This window comes from Atractosteus spatula, chromosome 8 (genome assembly GCF_055471065.1).
Source record: "Atractosteus spatula isolate fAtrSpa1 chromosome 8, fAtrSpa1.hap1, whole genome shotgun sequence".
In the NCBI taxonomy this organism is placed as follows: domain Eukaryota; kingdom Metazoa; phylum Chordata; class Actinopteri; order Semionotiformes; family Lepisosteidae; genus Atractosteus; species Atractosteus spatula.
This window is the reverse complement of record NC_142713.1, coordinates 39,857,354-39,883,913: the sequence shown is the minus strand read 5'-3', so window position 1 is coordinate 39,883,913 and position 26,560 is coordinate 39,857,354. Positions and strand designations below refer to the sequence as shown.

The 26,560-nt window shown below is 34.5% G+C and overlaps 1 protein-coding gene across 1 annotated transcript in view; it reads left to right on the top strand.

The window, feature by feature from the left end:
* The window catches only part of LOC148829612 (membrane-associated guanylate kinase, WW and PDZ domain-containing protein 2-like), a 388,779-nt gene that overhangs the window by 285,587 nt on the left and 76,632 nt on the right, over positions 1 to 26,560 (top strand). The window contains exons 7-9 of the mRNA XM_088923166.1: positions 5,454 to 5,511; positions 7,942 to 8,066; positions 9,670 to 9,852. Coding sequence (XP_088779292.1) covers positions 5,454 to 5,511; positions 7,942 to 8,066; positions 9,670 to 9,852 — 366 coding nt within the window. The remainder of the gene's footprint in view (positions 1 to 5,453; positions 5,512 to 7,941; positions 8,067 to 9,669; positions 9,853 to 26,560) is intronic.

The window sequence follows — 26,560 nt, the reverse complement described above, 5'->3', positions numbered from 1 at the left end:
ACAGGGCACTCTTGACTGTACAATTTGCCCACTTAATTTTGGAAATGGGGAAGGGAGCAAGTAATAGTCAAATGTATATATTTAATAGACCACAATAGAGTTAACTTTGGTATTTGCAAGGATTACAGTAGGTACCTTGAAGTCTCTTCAAACGGTGAATTCACAAATGTAGGACTTAGTACTGCACGTTACGGCTAAATAGGACATGGTTCTGTGGCTTGTGAAACAAACATATCCATTGTAATATTTGTGTTATAACTGTAAACAGTTTTAGAAAAAGTGTCGGTATTTATTGGCAGTAATTTGGAATGAAAATGAATACTGTAAACTTAAAAAAGCATTGTTATTCCCCATAATTCACATTATTGCAAAAATAACATGAAAGAAATTAGATCATTGTTATGATATTATAGCTGACCCTGTCTTAGAGTTTGTTTTTATTCTTAGTAAAGAACATTTTCTTTCCTTTTGACATCTAGTATTTATTACTGTTGTGAATGGAGCACTGTTGTACTGTAATAAAGTTTATTACAGCACAGTAATTACAGACATTAAAGTAAATTAAGTGTACCCACTACCTTCTCACTCAACCAACTCACTTTGCTCCTCATGCTCCTCTAATTTTCTTCTCATTTCTTTTGTCATTTTCAGTGAGACACAAGAAACTAAGACAGTGATAACTTACGGGACCTTGTTTATTTAACGTTTTGTTCATTTTGCAGCACAGTACTCACATACAAGCATTGCTCTGATAACAGGTCTAAACACAGTCCACATCTAACACTTTTAATGAAGAAAACTGATGAAAGCACATTCTTACTACTGTTATGTCTTTACAACAAAGACCAATGCAGGAAGGGTCAAGTAGATCTGTGAGATAAAGATGTGTTCTACTGTTAACAAATTTCGCCCTCAAATTAACAAATTTGGTCCACAAATATGGAAAAAGTGGTCACTTAAAATTGAGCACAAACATGAGCGAAAAAGGAAATGCATCACTCATGAATTTTGAGGTTTATAATTTTTAGTATAATTTCCAGTACCACCATTTCTGAGTTACATGCATACATTTATAGTTTTGATTTGACATATCTAACATACACTAGGGTACGGTGCAACAGTGGTTAATATTGTTGCCTTGCAGCACTGGGGCTCAGAGTTCAATTTCTGGGATGTTATCTGTGTATTGTTTCTATGTTCTCTCTGTGTTTGCGTGGGTTTCCTCCTGGTGCTCCAGTTTCCTTCCACAGTCAAAAGACATACTGGTAGGTTACTTGGCTTCTGTAAAAATTGTCCCTAGTGTGGACGTGTGTGCCCTGCGATGCACTGGCATCTCGTCCAGGGTGTATCCTGCCTTACTCCCGTTGCTTGCTAGGAGAGGCTCCAACTCCCCCATGACCCTGTAGTGGATACAGTGGTTAGAAGATGGATGGATATTTTAAAAAATATTACACAGTGCAAACACTTTAAATTATTTAATCTATCCTGTGTTAACTCTGTACTGTAAATCTAACATGGCACTGTCAGATTGCTTTCCTTTTTTCCTTCAATTAGCATTCATTTTCACTCTGTTTGATCAAAAGCTTTCTGAAGTAACACTCACCATGAGAGCAAAATAAGGCCAAGGCCAAGGAAAAATCTGTAGAAAAAAATGTATTTCAAATTGAATACATCCCTACAGTATGTGCTTTTAGAAATGTTTTATACTTTCTATTTATGAATTACCGTGAAATATTACTGTGTTTATGAATTACCTACTGTGAAGCCATGATTTGAACATTAATGTCTTGTTCTCACAGGCAACGTACTAAAATCTAAAATACTTCCATTTAAAGTCAAATAAATTGAGGTAATGCATGCACTTCAATAACTGATAGTGTGTTGAAGAGAATCTACTGTCGTATGTGGAAGCCAGAATTGACTTTCCATTCCTAGGGGGGCTTCCTGGACTTGATCACAGCAGCCTTTCCACAAACTCTCAGTAGGATTCAGTCAGGACTTTGACTGGACCACTCAAGGACATTCTCTGTCGTGTTCTTAAGCCACTCCAGTGTAGATTTGGCCTTGTGCTTTGAGGCTTCAAATATACTGTACCTTTATATTTAGATGAAAAATTTCCACTTTTGTCTTTTAACCAAAAAAACCTTTTGCTACGCCTTTACAGTATCACCTAAATGCTTTGTTGCAAACTCTCTGTGGGATTTGAGATATTTCCGCTATGTCATATAGGCCAGGCAGCTTTGTGGAGTGACTGTGATATTGTCTCAAGTACATTTCATCCCATCTCAGCAATTGAACTCTGTTATTCAAAATGACTATTAGACAAATGGTCATGGCATCTCTAAGCCATTTCTTCCTTTTCCAGGTGCTCACTTTGGAGGGACAGCCTGAACTATTTCACTTCTAAATGATCAAATTCATTATACTCAGAGAGATACAAGGGGTCTTAGAAATGTTTGTAACCCTTTATCCCTGAATTGTTTTGAAAGCTCCTCGGTTTTCATTGTAGAATCTTAAAATTTACTGCATAACTGAGGCACCTTACTGTACAACCAATTGTGGGACACATTAAAATAATGTTGTGCACCTAAAAACATTTTGGTTTCCCACAGAAAATGGTATGTATGGCATGTAACTTTAAAACAACAAAATGTGAAAACTGTGCAAGGGTCTGAATAATTTAAAACAAATTGTAGTTTTCAGTGTGATATTAATATATGTTATACTGAGTCCACTAAGAATCAGAAAACTAACAAGTATTTAAACTATGATACAAACAAGAAAAAAAAACGTGTGTTTGTTTCCTTCTTAATTACTGCAGGGATTCTAATTAATTCAAAGAAACTCATTTTTCTTCATAACTATATTCATAAATTGTCAGGTTATTGTTGTTTAAAAGTCTTATGAAATTCTCAAGGGATCTTTTTAAACCTCCTTGAGAAGCAGCATGTACAGTATAATGAAGTCTACAAACAAGGATGATACTGGGTCTTAATCCTTGATGTCATACAAAATGTTACAATGGTTAACCTTCTCATAAATTATTGACATTGAAGAGGTCCTATCACAAATATGTACTGAAGCTTAAATACTAAATATCGTTATTTCTATAGTGCCTTTGTATACTGTACATTGTGTCCTTTTCCAAATTTTATATTTTGGTCTGGTCTGTTGTTAATGTAAATGTTATTATGTTAATGACAAAATTGTTAAGCATTTAACAAAATGGATTTATATATAGTGTCATACAGAACAAAAAGGAAGCGTGCTGATGTTCTCTTTTTTGGGGTTTCTAGAATGGAAGAAACTTGAGAGTGCTTCTTTAATATTTAATGAAGGTACTAAAAATGAACCTGAGTGAGAATGCATTGAGCAGTTGATGGCTGTCTGAAGTCAAACTTTGATCCCAGACTTGTAAAGCATGGCTCAGCAAAGAGATACACTTAAGCACCATCAGTTCTTGTTTGCAGTCATATACTGCCAGCAGCTTCAACACTGCAGTGACCAAGTATCGTATGTGATAGTATCATTGAATGGCGATATTACATCACGATGTGTTCTGCAGAGATGGAAGAAATTGTATACCTAGTGGTTGAAGTTTTTAAAAAAGAAAAAAAAATAACATTGAAAAGTTTATATTTTCTCCCTGTTGTAATATGCTTAGTTTATTTTTAAAATTTTTTTGCATTCATGGTTAAGTCAGGATATGACATTTTTCAGCTCGTGAGGGACACTCATCACAAGATCCCCAAAATCAATTATATTTTTATATCGTGGATAAGAACGGTAGAAATACGAGAGGGATTACTGTATCAATCCTGATTGATAGTAGTTTTGATTACAGTAACTGATGTATAAAATGAGGCTTTGTGGAAAGATTTGTTTGAGAGCTATGTAAAATAATAAGCTTATACTGTAGGTAAAAAGACAGCAAAACCATTACACGTAAAGTTTAAATGTAGGAAATATTTCGTTCTTATTTTTATATTTCTATTTTAATATTAAATTATATTTTAATAATAAATTGAAAGGTAATGTGCTAAAAGATTATTGTTGTTGTTGTGTTGTGTTCTTTTGGTACTGTTAATTTAGCATTTCATTGTTTGTAAAAATAGGGGATAATTTCTAATGAGCAAGCACATAAGACAGGTCAAATAAATAAATGGTCAATAATCTTTTTTTTTAATGAGAGTAAGCAGTGTAATGTTATGAGAATTATTACCCTTCATAAAACACTGCTACAAGTTTCATTTTTGGAGTAGGGCTGTTTATAGAAAATACATCATAAATGCTAATCTCAACAAGGATAAAAAGATATGTGTTGGGTTCCCCAGCTACAACAAGACCCTGATAAATTTTATTTTTATGTGCTGTGAAGTATTGAATCCAACTGTAAATGTGTATAAAAGTGGCAAAAGAAGAAACCAGAAGCTGGTTTACACATATAAACATATTATTTTTACATTGTGTTAGTTTTGGTACAGCATACAGTATGTATTATGCAAAGTTGAACAGCTTATGAAAAAGTGCATTTGGGGCTTCAGAAGGCCCTAACCTGAAAAAAAGAATTCAATTTTTATCTGCATACAACAGAGCACAAGTTTCTTTAAGGAGGTATTTGGGAGTCTGCAAGTTTGAAACATGCAGAAACACCTTCGAAGTTTACTGTCGGAGTAACAACGACTAATTACATAATTAGATTAAACTCTAATTCAAAAAACAAAAAGTATTTTTATTTAATAGAGACTGAAAAACAAAACAACTGTTACATCTCCAACACATGAAAATAACTACCCACCCTCATCCTATACCTGACAAAGCTTTCAAAGGAAAGAAGGGGATGAAGGATGAGGGTCAACGTAATTAATGTCTGTGCTTTAACTCCAGATGTGCTTACATCCTTTTCTGTGATCAAGAGCTATTTCAACTTGAATAGTTAAGTGCAGAATAGGAACTGTTCTGCTCGGAAACATTTGTTTTCTTTTAATTAGATTTGTATATATTTTTACATTTGCCATAAGGCTGAAGAGAGGAGGCGTTAAAATAAGGAATGAGTTTCTTCAAGTAAAAAAAAAACATAAAAGCCACCTAAAATATGTTTTTCTTTTCTTCTCAACAGAACTGAAAATATGTAACACTGATAATGTCATTGGATAAAAATAGACATTTTTTGCTTTTTGTTCTCTTTTTGTTGTCACTTACTTTAAATCTATGCTCACATAAAACAAAATCAATCCTGAAACAACAAGCTGTTCCCATCGTTGGGGAGAAAAAACGCATCAACAAAAATATGTCTTGTCATTGGCATTGGCAAGTTACTACTTCCTCTAACTAGCAAAGGAGCTGAGAGTCTTGAGCTTATTATTATAAAGAGCTTCACATAAAAAAGTGAATACAGTACTTTTCTTGTCTAAGGCAGTCTAAATAATGCCATTTTTGCTGTATTTTTTCAGAACTTCCATATGGCTGGGAGAAAATTGATGACCCAATTTACGGCAGTTATTACGTTGAGTAAGTTTTTGCAGCTTTTATTAATTGCCAGTTTTTTGGTGGATGTGCACTAATACCCAGAAACAGATGTTCTCAGAATGTCTTTCTATTTGGAGTGTGTGCAAACTAATTGCTCCTGATGATTCAACCAAATGGTCTTTTTCTTTCCTTTTTTGCCATTTTTCTTCATTAATGTACAGAGTTACGTTAATGCTTATCGAGGTGCCTTTAGTTCCAACATGTCCAGGGAACTTTACTTGTTACTTTGAGCCCTGCCCAGAGAGTAGTCTTGGCTGAGCTGTAGAGATGAGAAGTCCCCCTTGATTAGACCAGTTGGTTTATCAGCAAAGCAATGCATGTGTTACAGACAACGCAATTATACATTGAATTGTGGCTAGGTTTCCAGATTAATGCTATCAGTTAAATCCTTATTAGGAAAGCAATAGTTCAGACATGTACTGTAGCATCCAGAAATACATTGGATCTTTTCAGAATCTATCTCTGACCATATCATATACTATCTGAATATTTAATGCATTGTATTTTGTTTTCAGATCATTTATATTATTAGTCCCATACGAGAAACCCTGCAGTATTTTCAGGAGATAGAAAGCCTAGCAAATGCAAACTCGTGTAGGAAAAACTAATCTTAAGCTGTGGAACTCCCATTTAGTCCTAGCGTGAAAATCGAAGTGTCAGGAAAACTTAAAATTGCTGGAACTAAACCAGTTAAAATATATTGCTTTGGTATAAATAAGTTGAAATTGAATGTGTGTGTGTATTTGAATTAACTTTTTTAGAAGCTCTGTGTATTGTGGTTTGGCTGTTTATCAGTTCATAAGTGGCTTTTGGCTTACTAGCATAGGAATAGAGCTTTAATAATTTACTGTCACAAGAGATTGACACAGTGAATACTACCAAGACTAAAGAATGAAAATAAGCAAATGAGTAATATGATATGCGCATCATATCAGATACATTGGAAATGTTGCAAAATCTGCAGTAATAAAATGGTAGAACTTAGTAGCATAGGAATATTTAATTTTAGAGGGTTTAAATTAACAAGAATGGTCTATGAAAACTTAAGATAAGTGTTCATTTTTAACAAAAATAAGTAAACAGTGAAAAAAGAGCCTTTGGAAGAAAAACAAATAAGCCCTTTTTTAATTTACAAATGTAAAATATTTGCAGAAAAAACCCTTTATGGTGCTGAAAGGTTCATTTCAGCTTCTATATTTTTAGTAGCATGCTTGGTCTAAACGAAGTTAAAAAATATTAAAGACTAAGCAGTTGGAGTTAATGTCAATCCAAGAGCCAGTCTCTGGGTGCTCCTTATTAAATGTTCAAATTTATGGCACAAGAACTAAAAGAGACTCCTTTCCCAGTAACCTCGCCAAACACGAAGCTTAAACTGGAATTTATCAAATGCCTCTGATACCTGTTGTTGCAGGATTCAAACATGTGAACACATAAATGTGAACTTGAAGATGAAAAATGAATACAAATCTATAAATATTATTGCACCATACAGTATATCTCATGATTACAGGCTGCCTAAATTCTCAGATTACCTTTCTTTCCCTCCCCCCACAAAATTAAAAACAATCAAAAGTTGACTGAGTAGGTTTTTAATAATATATCTTAACTTTAAAAAAACTTAAGTACATTGCTCACTCAGCTGTTTTATTTTTTTGTGTAAATTTGCATATTAGGAGAATACAGTATGAAAGATTGAGCATTTAGACTCCGTTTTATCCCATAACAATCCAGTTATCATTTCCATCTAAAAGCTGTCTTTGACATAATCAGCTAATCATTTAGTTTCATAAGCCAAGTTAACATTCTGATCAGTTTGCTAATTGCTTTTGAAGATATGTAAGTCCTGGAAATTAACTTGATGTTTAATGATTTAACATAAACCACCAGCAATAACAGGAAATATGTTAAAATGTAGCAGTTTCATTTTAAAACTGATTATAATTCTCAGTTATGTACATTAAAATATATTTTAAGTACCAAAGATTTATGCTATTAGATAATATTTTGGTTATCTAAATACTTTTTATATTAATTTGAAATTATTTATTACTGGAACTATCTCTTTCTCTGTTTGCTATTTTGGGCAAATGTTGAATTTAGTGCTGTTAGATTTCTTGGAATTGAATAACTGTCTGTTTCAAATTGGCTTGATTTAATAACTCTGAAACATCCTGAAAAAAACAAACGGAAAATTCAGCAGTCATTTCTGGAATTTTTGCTGCTTACTGAATTACTGTATGTTTGTTTGACACTGTACTGTGCCTTTCAGTGCCTAGCAGGCAACCGTAGTGTTTAAAAAAAAGACAAGCAAAATAATCTGAATTCATTACTTAAAAAAAACAGCATTTACATAAAATGTTAAATGTCCATTTTAATGCTGTTTGTTAATTTTTTTTTTAATTTCACTCCCAGTCACATAAACAGAAGGACCCAGTTTGAAAACCCTGTTCTTGAAGCGAAGAGAAGACTACAGCAGCAGCAAATGCCAAACCAAGATCTCTCCTCACAGCCTTTGCAGGCTGTCCAAGTCTTCCGAGGTAATCATTTAGCTTCTTGCTCCTCTCAAAGGTGATATCAGGTGTGACGGTAATGGCGCGCAATGGAACAAAGTCTTCATACTTTTCTGTAATGAAGCCAGTTATAGATAACTTAAATTTACTCTTGTGCTTGTCTTTCAAAATCTTTGTACACTTTTTCTGTGTTTCATTGATAATGCAGAGAGCAAACAGGCTTTAATTAAAGCATCAATCATCATGCTGTGAAAGCATATGAGTACACTGAAAGAGGAAAGATGAATGCTTTTTGATTGAACTAACCTGTAAGGACATCAGTATTCAGTGGGGGAATGTGCATGAGATTGGAGCCTACGAATGAGGGTTTTTCTCCTTTGTAACAGTAGAGGGCTCCTCATCAACATTACCTAGGCCTAAACTTGCTCACTTCGGCCCTGCACCCGAGCGCTCCCGCAGTATGAGTGACCTGTCCCAGTTTCCAAGCGGCAGTGCTGGATTGTACAGGCTGCATGGTACGTCACAGTGCAGCTTCTCAGCAAAGATGCACTCTTGTAAAATAAAGGGATAAGTACATCACCAGCACTTTGAAATTGCTTTTTCCTTAGCCGTTTTGAAGTTTTTTTTCCTGCTGTTCTGTTCCCTCTCTAAGTAGGGCACAGGAAGTGCAGTGCCCAGCCCCTGGTTTTTGCCTGCTGTGTCAGTTACGCATGCTCACTCCTTAGCTTTAGTTGTTTCTGTTGCAATCACAAATCTGAGATATCTGACAGCCTTCGATGCTGCTTGTGCTCTAAAAATAAAGCTGAAAAGTTCCCAAATATGAATTAAGTTCTGAATTCATACATAATAAATTAAGACCATGTACCAAAGGCAACTATTTAAAAATTCACAATTATTTAATACTGAATACTAAAAGATTGAGAATAAAATTGATCTGTGTTTCATTTTGAGACTGAGAATTACATGATTTTCTGCTTTTAAATTTCCTATATATATTCAATTCTCAGACATCACAGGACATTTTTATTTTATTGTGAAGAGACCACAATGGAATCTATGTACAGTACCTCTCCTGTGTATGAATCTGTAGAATGTACCTGCTCATAAAGGCATACAGTACGTAAGGCTCCGGATTGTTAGATATCACAAAGCCTCGCTTTTTCCCTCAAAATTGACAAAGTAAAACCTGTGGGTCAGCCATACTAAGATTTTGCTCCAAAGTGACAAGTCAAGTCAGATAGATAAACCAAAAATGTATTCATGATTCAAAACTAGAATTAAACAACTCTTGATAAAAAGAGCCAATATTAAGAAAAAATACTTTTTTGAGTAAAACATTAGCCTGGAGCAAAAGAATGGTAAGCCTGCCCTAAATTTGTTTGTATCTACATTTCCTGCGTACAGCTGGCTATGTTATTATGTTGTTCTATAATATTGAATTGTGGATGGTTGGTTTTATACTTAAGTAGTACCATGCTTTAATTTTATAGGTTAAAAGCTTTTCTGCATTTCAGTGAAATCTAATTTTTATTTTCTGTGGCGGACATTAAACACCCTCTTCCCATATCTTTTGTGTGCTATTGTTATGTACGTCTCTCACTTTTTTTTTCCACTTTATGAACCTTCACAGAAAAGCCACTCTTTACTCGGGATGCCACACAGCTGAAGGGAACCTTCCTGTCTACGGCATTGAAGAAGAGCAACATGGGATTTGGCTTCACTATAATAGGTGGGGACGAGCCTGATGAGTTTCTGCAGGTGAAAAGTGTCATACCTGAAGGGCCAGCAGCACAAGATGGCAAAATGGACACAGGTAACTGGGGAAGGCACTTTCAGGGCAGCTTAGCTGCAACTGCCTTTGTAATTTTACATTTAAATCTTGAAAGCAGTATAATTAAGTACACTGTGACAGACATGGCCATTCAATCTTTAAACTTAATCAGATTCCACCAGGTTTGTGGTTTCAAACCTATTCCAGTGTATTAGTAAACAAACCAGCATAGTCTGGTATTTTTCTGTGCTACTTTAAATGTCCCTTAGCTTTTTGAAACAGTTATTTAGATGTGTTACATTTTACTTTACAAAGCAATGCTGGATAAAAAAACTGTTCCTGAGTTACTGTTGCTCAGACACAGTTGTATGCAAATGTTGATTGCTATTTGTGTGGCCTGCCAACTTTTCAAAATGGTTTAGAGTTTGGAGATTTGGGTATGAGGTTATGACAGCACTTAAAAAGCAATACAAACTTGTTGTGTGTAGGATGGATTAATTGTCTCAGATTGCATTGATATAGTACTGCCCATTAAGACAAAAGAAGGTAAGAAAAAGCAACAGAATGATAGTAATGATCCCTTATATTAAAATGCTTTTTCAACACTAACCACTTACTATTCCCCTAGTGACTAACTGAAAGGATAAAATGAGGTTTTCTAATTTCATGGTGCTCTAAATAATAATAATAAAGACAACCCACTAGTACTGAAGCTTAGAGAATACCTGTGTCCCTCTGTAGGTTTCTAAGTTTTTCTGTTGCTGGTGACTGGCATCTGGTTACTACATCCATCTGTTTTTAAGTCTCTCAAGCCTGATTACCAGCATTATGATACAAATAAAGCCCCTTCAGTGCAATTGGAAATAATAACTATATATTCATAACAGTTAATGGAGTCTATTAATGTCTGTATAATTCTGCTTTCCTTTTTTCTTTTCCTGTTTAAATGTCATAGCATTTTTATCAACAAGTAGATGATGATCTTTTCATGGTTGTTCTTCTAATTTACAAGAGGTATTTACAAGAGAAACACTTAATGAAATTATTCATTAGTATTATTGTTACACTTTTAAAAACTAAAGACCGAACAACTGATAAAAGAAGTCTCTTATCTGCAGTGGTTTATACAGTCATTTATGATGTTTTCAAATCATTCACCATCCATACTGTACATTCAGAGCACACCTTCTAAGTGTCGTCTTTCGCATGTGAATAGGTGCGAGTCTTTTCTTTCAGTGATGTTTTTGAAAGGAATTTCAGATCTTTCTGAAATTTCCTTATGAGAGGCTACTGTGAGAAAACAGAATAGAAAGAAGCAAAATTAGCTGAGATACACTGGAGAATTTCCATATACAGTATTTACAGATCAAAACAATATTGGCGTTTTCACAAGACAAATCAGCAGCTGATTTCCCACATGTAGAAACGCCAATAATGACTGCAAGTGGGCAGCCTCAAATCCAAAGAGCCCACAAAAATTTGAAAAAGGGTACAACATTAGAATCACAACTGAAAAAAAGTCAATGAAATGTTGAAATCCTTGCTTAGGTCTGAGGGAGTCAGAGAACTAAAGAGCTGTTATTCACAGGTACAGGGTGCCTCAGCTCATCTTTTGGAATAGGTCAGGAGTATCTCAGAAGAGTAAGTGATACCTACAGTAAATTCCCCTTTATAGTTATACTGCCCTTCAAAACAACTTTGCTCAGGTCAATACTGCACTCTGAGGAGACTAGTTGTTCACATACTGTAACTATTTTCATACTGGATTGGCTATGGCAGTTCGTTTGGATGTACTGTAGCTTGATAAGAGTCAGTTTTAAAATACAGGAAGGAACAGATGTACAGTACTGTACTGTATGTATTCATATACAGTACCATTGCTTTGCACTTTATATTTAATAATCTGCTTCTTTAAAAGTAAATTCTGAAGTTTTAAATACAAACAGAGAAAGACATATCTGGCAAGAACCAAAAGAGCCATCTATTTCACGCTACTGAAATTCTCTGTACATTGTAAATCTTAATGAAACCTTGCTCTTGCAAATGTGATTCACTCAAGTGATTGGATCTGTAGCCATCTGTAGCCATGACTACTGCCCATCTCAAGTGACTTTTCATGGCAGTATATGCCAAAGCTAAGAACGTTTTCAATTTTTGTCTGGGGATGTTGCCTTTTAAGGCACCTAAAATAAAAGAACCTTCATTAGTAGCATATTGATCCTTCTTTAAATGGTTCTTTCTGATGTATCAGGTGAATAAATAAAAAGAAACAAGCTGAATCAAGACTATTCTGTTTCTCCAAAGTGATAAGTTGTATCATTTGGTAACAACACTGTAGAGTGCTCATATGATTATTTGACCATCAAAGAACATTTTTTATGTTTTCAGTTTGCATCTTCGTAAATCAGATTAAATTGTCACCAATGACCCTGTTGTTTAATTTCATAATGTTTTAAAAGAGGTCCTCCATGACAAGACCAGCAATCAGATGGTCTTTGGCTATCACATCTCTATCACACATTTCAAAAAGCTTTATTTAAAACATTTCCAACACACAGGGTACAGTAAATGTTCGGATTTGTGTCCATTGACAGAGTATAGCCTTTCTTACTTTTCCTTAACAGAAGAAAGTTACAGATATGATTTGGCATGTAATGTAAAATGCAGACTTGTAATGTAATGATATGGAAGAAAACTATTTAAAATAATGATATGAATAAATATGGGTAATTATATTGAATACATAATTGTGCATAACTGAAGTGATGTCCGTTATGTACATTACATGGCTGTTGCGATGATACCAACAACTTTACGTGTGTTTGTACAGTATGTACTTATTGATAAAGACATGTCTCTGAAAGATGTCAAAATACATGTGGTGAAAACATAAGTACACTACCTTAAGGTTTAACATATTTAGATATATTGACCTTCCCCTAGCCGGTAATTGTTTTTATTAATAAATCAGCCAGCATTCAATATCTATGTGTAAACAGTAAACAGACCCTTTGTTCTACTTTATGAGGGTACTGTATTTGGAAATCAGGTGCACCAAAATGTGTAAATGATCAGGTGATCATCAAGAAGTGATTCGTGTATTTAAAATCAGAAACGTTCATCAAAGCCTCAGTGCTTGTCTTAGAGAATGAAATGTTCCTGCTTTTCAGTTAGGGAAGGGTTACAAATCCACTTCCAAATAATATTAATTCCATCATTTGATGGTAAGAAAGATAATCTACAAATGTAGAGAACTCAAGACCATTGCCATTCTATCCAGAAGTGCTTGTCCTACTAAATTCTCTCCAAGATCTAATCATATGATATCCCTAGAAGTCTCAAAGAACCCCAAGGTTATACTCAATGATCTGCAGGTCTCTCTTGCTATAGTAAATGTCAGCGTTCGTGAGTCCACCAGGAATAGAATGAATAAGAATGGCTTTCATGGAAGGAAAGCCAAGATTAAACTCCTGCTGTCCAAGAAGAACATCGCTGCACAGCTTAATATTCCAAAAGAGCACTTGAATTGAAAAGAAGAATTTAGGAGCAATCTGCTCTGCACAGATGAGTCAAAAGTGAAGTCTTTTGGCCATAATGCCAAATAATATCAAGCACGGTGGCGGGGAGGTGATGGTTTGGGCTTGCTTTGATGTCTCAGGACCTGGACAAGTTACTATCATTGAGTGTACTATGAATTCCACACTATACCAGCGTATTCTACAGGAAAATGTGAGACCATCTGTCCAACAGCTAAAGTTGAACTGAAAGTGGATCTTGCAATAGCAATAATCCAAAACACACAAGCACATCTATTACAAGATACAATTTCTCAAAAGGAAGAAATTAAGGATTTTGGAATGGCCAAGTCAGAGTCCAGACATATACCCCATAGAGATGCTGTGGCTAAAGAGAGCTGTGCATACAACAAAGTTCTTAAACATAACAGAGTTCAAGCAGTTCTGTAAGTATGAGTGGGCCAGAGTTACTCTCAGGAAATGTGAGAAACTGATCAGCTCTTACAAGAAGTGTTTAATTTGTTTCAATGTTTTTTTAATAAATAATTGCAATGCAGAATCTGTGTGTGTCAAGTGAGGTTAGTTTTTTCTACTGTTTGGACTAGGTGGCGGTCAGATATGTCTAAATCCTAAAATCTTAATGGGGGGTATTTACTTTCTCACCACACTGTATATGTGGTAACGTCTGTATGTTTTTGGTCAATGGTGCATATTTACTGTACACACATACTGTACATGTGTGCTGTGTCAGAGGTTTACAGAAAACTATGAGACTTTAATTGAGGACATGCTTCTCTCGGCCACTGTAATCGTATCTTATAGCATGCAGATCAATATTACACAGTGCCAAGTGTTTGCCAAGGTCATGCTTGATTATTTGTGTGCCATCTGGTTGTCTGTTTTCAGATATTGATGGCAAAGAGTTACAAGCACTATAATTTCTCATTGAGCACTGTGCCTGGTGGTGATTTTATAGACCAACAGTACCATTATGTCAAGATTTAGATTTTTTGGCATCTTAAAGGTTAGTATTATACCATTAAAGGTTCTACAATCAGGTGAATAAAAGTACACAAGGATGTGCTGTAACTTCCTTAAAGACAACACAGCATTAAAGAATGTACCTTCTGTGTGTACAGTACGTACAGCCCTTGTAATTTACAATCATGCTGTTGACTCAAGTGGTTCAAATGTTAAGTACACCAGTCGGAGTGTAAGATCTAACCTTTTGTCTAGCGATTGGTGCTTCAAATCTTGGCTGAGCTTTCCATGCAACAGTCACCGCTGTTTCTGTCTCTCTGTGATGTGCCTTCCTAATGCAGTGAGAAGAGGAGCAGCTGGTATATTTTAGAGGGTAACCGAGTGTTGTCTTCATACTATGCCAGTTAGGTTATATAAAGGTTGTAAAAGTTTGATCCTTAATTAAAAAATAATTTGTAGATAATGATTGAATAATTTTCAAAATATACTGTACCAGTTTTAAAGTTAGTGGTTTACTTTAAAAAATTGCAGGTGATAAAGATATTTTTTTGTTTCGTACTCACAGACTAATTACATTTTCTGTTACAAAATTAAGATAATTGCATGCTACATATACTCTTTGTATATTATTTGTATAACATTTCAGACAAACATATGCACCCTGTATTTAAAGAAATAATTTAATAATATGCTCACACAATAACTAATAATTTATGAATCATGCCTTTTCTGTCATTCTTTAACACATTCATTTCTCCTAGCAAAGGGTGGTTTGATTGCACCAATGAAATAACTAATTTAAGGGACTGAGAGTTCAAAGCTGTATTTACTGTATGTCAGTAATTTTATGGAAAGCTGATGGTTGTCAAAAACAACATTAATTTTACATGTACTGTATAAGAGCTATGCAGGCTACACCAAGTACTTCAGTTCTTTTTTACCTTTAGTGGTGTTTCTGAAACCACCAATTATTATGAAGCATTTGTTTAACAGATTTTTCTATTGTAGTACACGTTTTCTGGATCTTAATCAGCCTGCTGTTAGACAACATCAATTTTGTTTTTGGTGCTGTTTAACTATTTCATATCCTATTAGGTGAATACTATATCGGTACAAAGTCAAAACATTGAGTTATTCAGGTGTTGTTTCCAAAAAGCATGAACTTATATTAGATATTGAGGATAATACAGTATACTTTAACTAAAATGCATATAGTGCAGTGGTGTAAAAGGATACTTCCTATTCTTTATAATAATGATGTTTCTCAGGGCACAGGAGTGGACACTGTAGGTTTTACGGACCCAAGAGCTAGGGCCTCACAGTCCAGGGGGAGTGCCCGGCACACTACACCTCAGGCGAAAGACAGGTTGGCACAAAACTGGCCTGTTGTGATATTGTATGCCAAAAATCTGAAAGAAAGGGCCACACGGGTATCAGACTTACAGTATCAGTGTCAGTCTGTATTCCTGTGCCCGGGCTCCTGGAAAAACGAACGTGTGGGGTAGTGCTCAGCCCACTGGAATTGCCCAGGGTGCAGGCAGGCAGGGGAAGAAGTGCAGGGAAAGCAGGTGCAGGTCTGGCTCTGAGGCCAGGAGGGACACTCCTAGTTGGAGCACATGTTTAACAGGCTGAACAGTGTGTGCGCTCATCGGGGGGTCTTCATAACAAATAATCGATACTCTGTGAAGCAGAAAATGATCAATGCGAAAAAATGAAAGTACTGTAACAACCTGTCTCATACTAAAACAATTTTTGGCTTTAGTATTATACCAGAAATGTCACTACTTTGATCATAATATTTGATTAATGTATTAATCCATAATGGGATTTTTTCTCTTAAAATATATTAATTAGGATTTCAACAACTTGAAAGTTAAAAGTTCATCCATGGACTTTGACATGGACTTTGACAAAGAAGATAGAAATTATAGTAATATGACCACCCTGATATTCATGAATACTGATATTCTTTAACGATGAAAAAAATACTTAAAAATTATCAGTATTTATAAATGTCAGGGTGGTCATTTTATCATTTGCTGATGCTGTTAATGCTTATAATTGACCACAAAAGATTATAATGATAAAATTAAATTAGACAAAAATAAAGTACTGTACTGTATAGCTACAGTACAGCAATGGATCTAATTAAACCGTACCAAATGAAAGAACAAAATAAAAATATGTGTAAGGCAACTTCAGTTTACACTTAGAAATCTGTGAAACTCTGGTTTGCTCAAGCATTATAACCCTATTATAACCCTCCAAGAGAATGATTCACAGAATTGTTCTAGAATTAAAGGGAGCTTTTAAATGAGATAAGCTCAATTATTTAAGGTTCAGAAAACTTACACAGGTTTGTAGTTTTATGAAAATAATTTTACAAACAAAAGATTTTGGAATGATCATATTGTGGGTTTTTCTTTAATTCCACAATCTAGTGGCTTGTATGACACAGAAAGGATGAGAATAATTGAATATTTAAAGTGAGGTGGCAGCTTAACAAGGTCAACTGAAAATGTTTGATGAAATGTGAATAATGGGTGTTACTCTTCCTTCAGAATGGTTTGCATTTAGTAAAGCTATAATTTTAGATGTGAGTGAGAGATGCTGTACTTGAAGGCTGTCAGAATTTAATTGTAGTTTTAATGTGTGTTACATAATGCAAAGAAGCCACAAAGCAGGCCTGCAGTGCAACACTTCATTGAGTATTCCTGTTAGTGCAGCACACATTTCTTGTTTTAACCGTAACCACATCCATCTAATTCTAGTTATCCAGGGTAAGGGAGGTGGCAAACCCTCACGGTCTTTTGCAGTATTTTGGTTTTATGTCATCTACAGCTTTCACACTTTTGGGGGGGTATTTTATTTCTGCGCTCTGTTTTACATGGAATGAAGAAAGCATAATCAAAGCCTGTATCAGACTAATTGAATTAAACAAAAATGAAGCAAAAGACAGTCAAGAGATGATGTCAGCAATGGGTAGTTTCTGGTTTTGTAGTGTGACCTAAGTTGTTTCACAAAGTCTCTGTCCTTTCTCCTGAGGCACAAAGCCAGACTTCTGCTTTTGCCAAGTATAATTGAGCAGACAGCTCAAAGCTTCAAGGGAGATCAGAAGCTTATCCTCAGATCTTTAGAGCATTAACTCTTCAGTTGACCCATGTGACTGCCCAATTTTTCACTGTTACTCCACAATTTGGATAAGCAAAAAACTGTTAGATTAGAAATAATAGCTTTCGAAATTGTCTTTATATGCTGGTTAAAAAATATATACAGTAGGCACACCTGCATCTTACATAATTCTGAATCAAAAAGATTAAAAAAATACATTTATAAAAATGCGTAAGAGTGGTGCTGCATGACAATGAAACATTTGAATGATACAGTACCTTCTGTTTTTACAATAGCTCTCATCTGTATCCCATATTTAACACTAAACCTTAGCTCTGAATTTTTCTTCTTCTCTGATCTTCTTATCTGATTGACGTTTTTTAGCTGCAACTCACAGTATTGTAAAGATAGGAGGCCTCTTAGTTGTTTCATTCTTCTCCTTATACTGCATATGCCATATTCTTAGTAGGTTTTTTAGTAGTAGTTTTTAGTAGGTTTTTAAGAAGATTTCCATGTGTAAATAAACAAAGAAAGTTGTTGGTATATATTGCATATTGTTGAATTTCAGTGTAAGGATAGAAATTGAAAAGTAATTAGTGGGTGTATTTAGAAGAATCCTAAAATAAATTCAGATAATTTCTCCTAGAATAAATTATTTAAATGAAAATGTAATGACAGGTAATGTTTTTTCTTGTTTGTTTATTGTAATGCTCCTTTATATGAGGTGTCATTAAAGGCCCTTTATAAATAAGATGATGAAGATTAGTATTAGTAGTAACAGGTAACAGAAATTTTATATTTGTGAAATATAAAATAAATCCTAGTCTTATTGGAACTGAAACTTATACATTCAAACTATGTCTTCTTCAATTCCCTGACCAAATCTGAATGCTCAAATTAAAAACTACAAATGATAATTAAATAAATTACACTACATGTAATTTTACATGTAAAACTGAAACATGTGATATCACAAGTATCAGACTCATGAACTCAGTGTTAGGAATAAGCAAGTTTTTGGCAGCAGATATGGTCGCAAGACGTTTTGGTTCGGTCATTGTCAACTTAACACTGAAGGTTGTAAAGTTGTACTGTACATTTTTCTTGGCAGATTTTCACAAGCTCTCTCAAGTTGCTTGATGAAGTTTTTCAAGTTTTTCCACAGCATCTCAATAGGATTAAAGTTAGGACATTAACTGGGTCACTCAGGCACATTCACTTTCTTATTCTTAAGCCATTCCGGTGTAGCTTTGACCTTGTGCTTTTCATTTTCCTATCAAAAAGTTTTTGTCCCAGTTTTTGGTCTGAAGTAGTTTTTCCTCGAAAATCTGCCAGTACTTTGATACATCTGTGTTCCCATCAGTCTTGACAAGCTTACCGGTCTTGCAAACAGAATTATAAGAAAACACTGACACCACTGTTCTTGACAATATACTGTTGACTAACTGATGCACTATGTTGGGTTTGTGTTGAATGTAACACTTTGCATTTGGACCAAAAGTTTCCACTTTTGTCTAGTCTGACCACAATATGTTTTGATACACGTCTGCAAACTCCATGCAGGATTTGAGATTATTTCAGTTTCATACAAAACCGCATTACTGGATTGACCAGGATATTTTTGACCCATGAACATTTTTTTGCCATCTCCAGCACTGAACTCCCTAACCAATTTCCTCCTTGCCTGGCTGGAGGGACAGCTTAATCTATGGACCATCTGGGTATTTTTTTTTTACTTTTTAATGATCATCTTAAGCATTCTAAATGAGACATGAAGGATTTTTTACATTTTATGCACCTCTCCTGATCCGTGCCTTTGTATAACTTTACCCCTGAGTTATTTTGAAAGCTCCTTAGTCTTCTTGGTTGAATCTTGAAATTCACTTTCTGCCCAAGGGACCTTACAGAGTCTAATGTATTTACAGTATTTAGAAATAATGTGCACCCCTATTATAGCAAAGAGAGGCTTTTCAACTCTTTGGATTTTAAGGTGATTTTGTGCACCTAAATTAAAAACTTACATTTTGCTTACAATACCTTTTTATTTCATATTGATTGTCTATTTACATCCTTTTTGTTGGTTTATGTTTTGAATGTACAGAATAGAGAATTAATTGCTACTTCAAAGTTGTAATGACAGCAAGCTTTAAAGAAAGAAAATGTAAAAATTATAGAATTGTGTAAATAATTTTTTCAAGGCTCTTTACATGCAGTATGCCCACATTTTATAAAATGTAATTCTAGCTATTAGTATAGTGTATATTACAGTATGTAAAGCCTGAAAAGAAGGACGTAATAATATGTTCCAGATACCTGCCTGGCCTATGAACATGAAGTGTTATATTTCCATTGTGTGCATCGGCTCATGATTTGACTTTGGTAAATTGCTTCTTACTGCATTTTGTTTGAGTTAAAATGGACTCAGGTCCTTCACTGTATATTAAGATACTTCATTTTTGTTATTCTTAAAGGAACACAAATAGCTTTTTTTTAAAAAAAATAGAAAATACACATTAAATAAAAGAATATACTGATGTTGTATTGTTGTTATATACTGTATCTATGCTGGATAATTATTAGAAAGAGAAGAGTTCAAGGTCCTAGCCGTTATCATAATAGCATTGACCTAGTGGAGTGTCTCTGCAAGATACATCAATTTTCAAGACATGTTTTGAAAAACAGCCTTTAAATTGCTCATTTAATTAAAACTTTCAGGACAGAGATGATATCGTAGTATAATCTAACGTTTTATGGAAAATAAATCAAGGTAAACGTATAGCAACAAAAATTCTCTTTCTGTTAACCTTTTTTTCTTACTGGATATTTCTTCTAATCACACCGATCCAGGGATGAGCTTTGCTAACACAAATGTTATAATATCCTGGATCTATTGTTGTCTTCAAGAGCTTTTGTGAAAAGGTTTGGATATTAAGCTGTAACAGCCACAGAATTTACTTTTACTTGAAAAGGGCAAAATGAAAGAAAACTATTTTAGTTTGTGATGAATAAGATCTTTTGAGTTCACAAGACTCAAAGACGAGAATTACAGTGTAGAATGTTTCATCCCTAAGATCTCTGATGAATTACGTTATCTGTTGTTCATTATGGGGCCAGAAGAGCTACATGTAAATGGGTAAAATTGGATAAAAACCCAATAGACAAAGTACTGAAATTCAATGCTTTTGATTACAAACTTACCCTTGTCATGCCATAATGCATTTTATTTTAGTTCTACAGCTACACAGAACACATCTCTTACAGTATTTAATGTAGGCAAATTGTCACCATGAATGTATCCACAGAGCACTCACATTTTTACTGCATTCACCTTTTTAAAAATACAATTTTGACTATACTGTATGTACTGTAAAATATTTAAGTGACATGGATATTTTAAATTAATGTTCACCTGTGGCACATCCAGTGAAGAAGCTGAGTCAAAGCAGAGGTTGATTACTATAGTCTACCCACCACCGAATTCACTTATCACCATTACACGTGACTGCATTCTTTAAACAGCAGAAAACATTTAAGACTGGTTGGGTTTTGTCAGCATGGCACCACACCCCCAAAACTGTCAAGGTACAGTACTTTAGAGTTTGTACCATTATCAGTAAGAGCCACTACCATCCTCTAATTGGTCCAAACACAAGTAGTGGGGAAAACATGGAAACACCAATTTAAAGGCACTTAATAGGACATTGGGCAGTGTGGCATAAAATAAAGCATTATCTGGAATTCTGCAAGGGGGGAAGTGGCATTTTTCCATGAGAAAATCAATCAAAAATGATTTCCCTGCTGACATTACGTTAGACACCTTAGTTGAGCTGTCCTGTTCACTGAAGTTCCTGCCAAACGCAAGCCAAGAAATCACCCCCCTTTCAAAGTCATAGACGTTTCCTCTTGCAGCCATGCTAGTCATAATTATTGCCGACAAGGCCTGGGAAACAGTTTTATACAGTATGTGATGCTAAACATGCTGGGGATTTAGTTTAATTAATGTGTGAGCCACACCTGTGCCCTTGCTTTCAATAGCAATTTACCCAGGTGTTTCAATTTTTGTCTGTGACCTTTACGTAATGATGAAAATAAAGAAATAGCTGGATAAGATATTCCTCTACACAAGAAAATTAAGAGTTGTTTTTTTTTCATATTCACCAACTTAAAACACTGGTTTGTTCTTATAGCCAGGGGGACAGTCCATTCCATCTTGCTTAGTATTAATAGTGTTCAGCATAATACCATGCCTGATAATTAAGAAAGTAATACTGGCAAGGAGGTTGTATATATCTGTGATGTGGACAGAAAATTACCTGTGTCAGTTTCTTCATTAATTATCCACAATAAAACTGACAGGTTGTTTTGTTTCAGATGAAACACGTGCTTATCTGCACTGCAAATGAACTCATTACAATATAGATTTAGTACGAGACCATCTAGTGTCATCTGTTGAACTGCACAAAACTTGATAAATATATAGACTTAACATAGAGATTTCTACCTCACTCACTACTGTATGTGTCACCATGAGTGAGTTAATTAATTTTCTTGTGCTCTGTCTTTCAAATGTGACATAAGTCAAAGTGTTTTAGGTGAGAGTAGAGTTGATTGTTCCATCCATATTCTCCTAATGTTATTTTCAATCAAACCCACAGTTGAATAGCATAATAGTATTATATATACAGTACTGTATATGATTTATACATGGTTTTGCATAGGAGGATCTATCTAGATTTTATAGATTTTTCAAAGAACATATTTTGTTTTATTAACATTAGAAAATGCCTCTTAATTTTATTTTCTGCTGTTCTGTTTTCACTCTACCTTGCTCTATCTGTAGTCCTTAACTTATTGATCAAAATGTGTGTACAGTATTTTGTTATAGATTGGGAACAGCTTATTGAGCTTGAGACATTCAGGACTGTTCTGAAAAATTACTGACACGTCATGTTTCTTGAAAAAGCACTCGGAATTAAAAATTAGTTTGAATTTTTAGTTAGTTTTAAAAAATAAATGTCCTTTTAATCTTTAGATCTAATTATATTTTTGCTCAAAAGTACCATGTTTTTTTGTTTGCACTTTGGCCTCCTGTTATGGCTTGCAAACGTTATTTTCAGTCACCTGACAGTTTTTCGCTCCATTTCTTGCTTTAATTTTTGACCCTACATGACGTTAACCAAACTGCTACTTGTTAACTGTCTTCACAAACTTAACTTAGTTTCTAAACTGTTAATTTGCCGTATTGTCCTTATGTGTTCTTTTAAAAAAAATTTCACTTGACTCTGCCCTTCATAGTTTGTTATTTTCTCAGATTTGCTGCTTTATCCTAGTTTTAAAAAGTCACCGGTTTAGAGTGGATAGAAGAAGGTCATGGTAGATGTTTATTTTATATTATCATATACTGTACGTGCATATGTGGGGAGCCTGTTTTTCATAATGAAGTGTGAGAGGTCTGCTTATACTGTATATTTAACGTGATATACTGTAAGCAGACTTTATTATTTATTTGATCTTTCATATACAGTATTATTTCATGCTGTTTGTATAGATAGTGTCTGGGCACATTACACAGATGAAGCTGATGTACAGTATGTCCCATAAGAACATTAAACGTTACATATTTCTGCATTAGGTGACTAGTTTGTTCTCAGTACAAGAAGACTACATAAATGAAGTTTTTTTGTCAGTATCAATGTACAGTAGTTACTGTTTCTTTCACAATGAACATTAAACTAAAAAGTATTTTACTTTGGTGATTTGATCTAAATGGAAGAGCCACAAACATTGGTTCTATTATCCCTTTACCTAACAAAGCCTTTTGCTCTTCCACTGGCACATGTTTTCCTCTGTTTTCACCCTGATCTGTGATTGGAGCTCCAGATGGAATAGTGAATTCAAGTGCTATCATACAGGTATGTATTGCAAAGCACTATTAGATTGAAATTGAGTTATTTGTCTTTACAGCTAGAGAATAATTCATTAGGGGATTTGTAAGGCAGTAAGGTCAACTATAGGGCAAGAAGCGAGTGAGTGCATGAAGGAATTGATTTTGACACAGAGGCCTAAGGCAAGTACTACATAATTAATAAGTTTAATTAAAAATTGCTGTTGGCTAGGATTTCATATTTGTATTATTCTGTGACTGTGCAAATGACCAACAGTTATTTAGCTAAGTAAAAAGAATGATTTGCATTATATGGATTTTCTTTTATGTAAAAACAGTTGAAAATAGGAGGATGTCATTAAGGCCATCTAGTCCGTATGGTGATTAGAAGCTATGTGATCTAAGGATCTCATGCTGCTGTTTCCAGAAAGAAGCCAAGGCATTGGCTTCAACATCAAAACTGAGAGCTTCTTCTACACTCCACACAAACTTCTGGGTAAAGAAGTGCCTCCTTTTCTCTGAGTTAAATGAACATCCCTCTAGGTTCTGCTTGGATCCTTTGTTTCTTGTTTCACTGTTGATTGTGAAGAAGTCCTTTTGGGTTGACTTTATGAGTGCCTTTAAGGAGTTTGTCTTTAAAAATCTCCACATTAGTCCAACCCTTCCGTAGGGATGTTTAGGTCTTTCAAGAACTGGTCTAAGGTTTTAATTTTGATGCAGTTATTAATGCACTTATTGAATGGTATTTGAGACTGTTTTTCAGTTTTGTAAAAATGTGATCTAGAAAATGTGGATTATTAAATTGTATGTATCATATAATTATGCAACATAATTGTATTCTATTGGTTCATTCTAAAAAAAAAGTTTGTGTTTTTTTTCTAGTTAGTTTTATAGTAGTAATAATGAGTAGGCATTTTAGTTATCACTCAAACATGTTTGTAGTTTCCCTACTGGAGAGGAGATTTTGCTTAAAATGCACAATAAATGCTCCAGCCCATTTCTCAGTAAAGGGTGCAGCAGTTCCTGCCAAATAAACGATGTGAGCCATGTCCCTGGAAGAGATCTGAAAGCTCTGATCTTGGTTCGATAATTGAGCTTAAGCACGGTGCCTTAGATGTCAGGGGACTTTGAGTGGTACTGCAAAAGCAATCGACTGTACTTTTACACATGCAGCTTGTATCTTTAAAAGGAAGTAGTCCCTCACTGCCGCTTTTGCCCTTGGAAAACACACTGTTTTTTTATCTAAAATCATTGGTTATTTAATAGTGATGATGGCTGAGAGAAGGAAGCGGTAAATTACCCTTCGTGTTGACTTTTGAAATGAACTATGTAACTGCTTTCTCACTGCATTGTAAGTACTTTGGGGATATAAAAAGTGGGTTTAACTATAGTAGTTTTGACAAGTGCTATAGTGTGCTATAGTGCAAGTGTGACATGTTTGCAATGAGTTCTTGGCTATAAATATTTGATGTGGTTTTAAGAGTTGATTTCGATTAAACCATTAATTTTGCAAGGGAAGTGTTACTTACCATCTTATACAGATCATACAGTCAAATGTACAGTACTGCTGTCCTATTTTCACTAAGTGATCTAAGATTTTTTCAGTTAGTATTAGTTTAATAAAGTCACATGTATGGATTACAACCGAATCATGTCCATGTTGTCTTTAGTTTAGAGTGGTAAATAATGTACTTGTATTCTCATTGTAACAGATGGTTGGAAGCAGCAGCAGAAATGACTTTAGGCTTAGTGATATAGTTATACAGACTTTTTAATTGTATCCATCTTCACATTGCTGTTTAATGTCCTCAATATTTGACCATGCAGTAGCTGATATCAATAGATCCCAATTAAATGTGCAGTCGTATACACTTTGTATGAAGTTCTTCATAACAATCGCTGTCCTTGACACTAGGATAAAGAGAACTTTAGATGGGACACAGTCAAATAATCTTTGACACAACCGCAATTCATTGTGTTTTTATATATGCCTTTGTATTTAGGAACATGATAAAGGTTGCAAGTAAGATGAAGCCTATCAGCACATCTAGCGTAACTGATAGTAGCTATTTGGTCCAGATCTCATTCAGTCATTTCTGGAATTAAACCAGGGTAATATCTTCAACATGGCTGGGTAGCTTGTTCCATGCTATCACAAGCCTTTTTTTTTATAGAGAAGTGCCTTTTGTTCTTGATTTTAGATGCACTGCAACTTAGTTTCCACTTGTGTCCTCTGATTTGTGTTTCAGTGGTCATTCTGAAGAATTCTGAAGAAACAAGTTTGTAGGTTTGAGGTTTGCTGGTTGAGGAGGTCTTGATTCATATGCACAATAAAAGCTTATTTGTTAATGCTTTGAAGATTTTGAATACTTAAATCAGGTCCCCTCTCAGCCTCCTCTGTTCAAGACTAAAAACGTTCAACTCCTTCAATCTGTCCTTGTAGGAGATTCCTTTCAGCCCTGGAATGTACTGCATGTGGTTGATTTTCTCTAGTCCAGAACTAATATACTGTACATATCCAATATACCTACAATTCAAACATGGGATAACCACACAATTTAACATAACAAGCTTTTTATGCTTTTAAATTTGTGTTCTAACATTTTGTTTACCTTTTTGACTTCCTAACATTGTCAGGCAGACGTAAATGATGTGTCAACATAACCACCTAAATCTTTTTTATAGGTAGCTCAGTATTTCCCATTCTGTATTCATAGTTTTGTTTTTTCTACATGCATATAATATTTTTTGTATCTCTGTTGTATTCAGTAGTATACATTAAAGACCATCTGCCAGGTGTTTTGAGGTTCATCTATAGTAAATCTTTTTAAATTTAATTTGCTACTTCTCTAGTGCTTAGCAATCACCCTTTTATGATATCAAATACTTGAACAGTAACTATAGAAAAATCAATATACATTATTTTAAATAAAATAATTATTTGATATAACTTAAGTAGAGCTTTTGGTGGCCATTGATTGGCCTGGTGAACAGGTGTTATTTATCTACAGCAGCTAGAAAATCAGGACAGATATCAACAACAGCAATAATAATAATAATAATAAAAACAACAGATCTCTTTTGAGCATTTTATTATATGTGAGTCTGGAAAGTGTAGGTTCACTGTTCAGTGAATATTACCTAAATTTAGTTATATGTAATAATTCAATGTGATTATTTGTTCTAAATTAAATGGAATAATTGTAAAAATAAATTGATATTTTTTAAAACATGTACTGTATAAATTTTAGTGACCTCT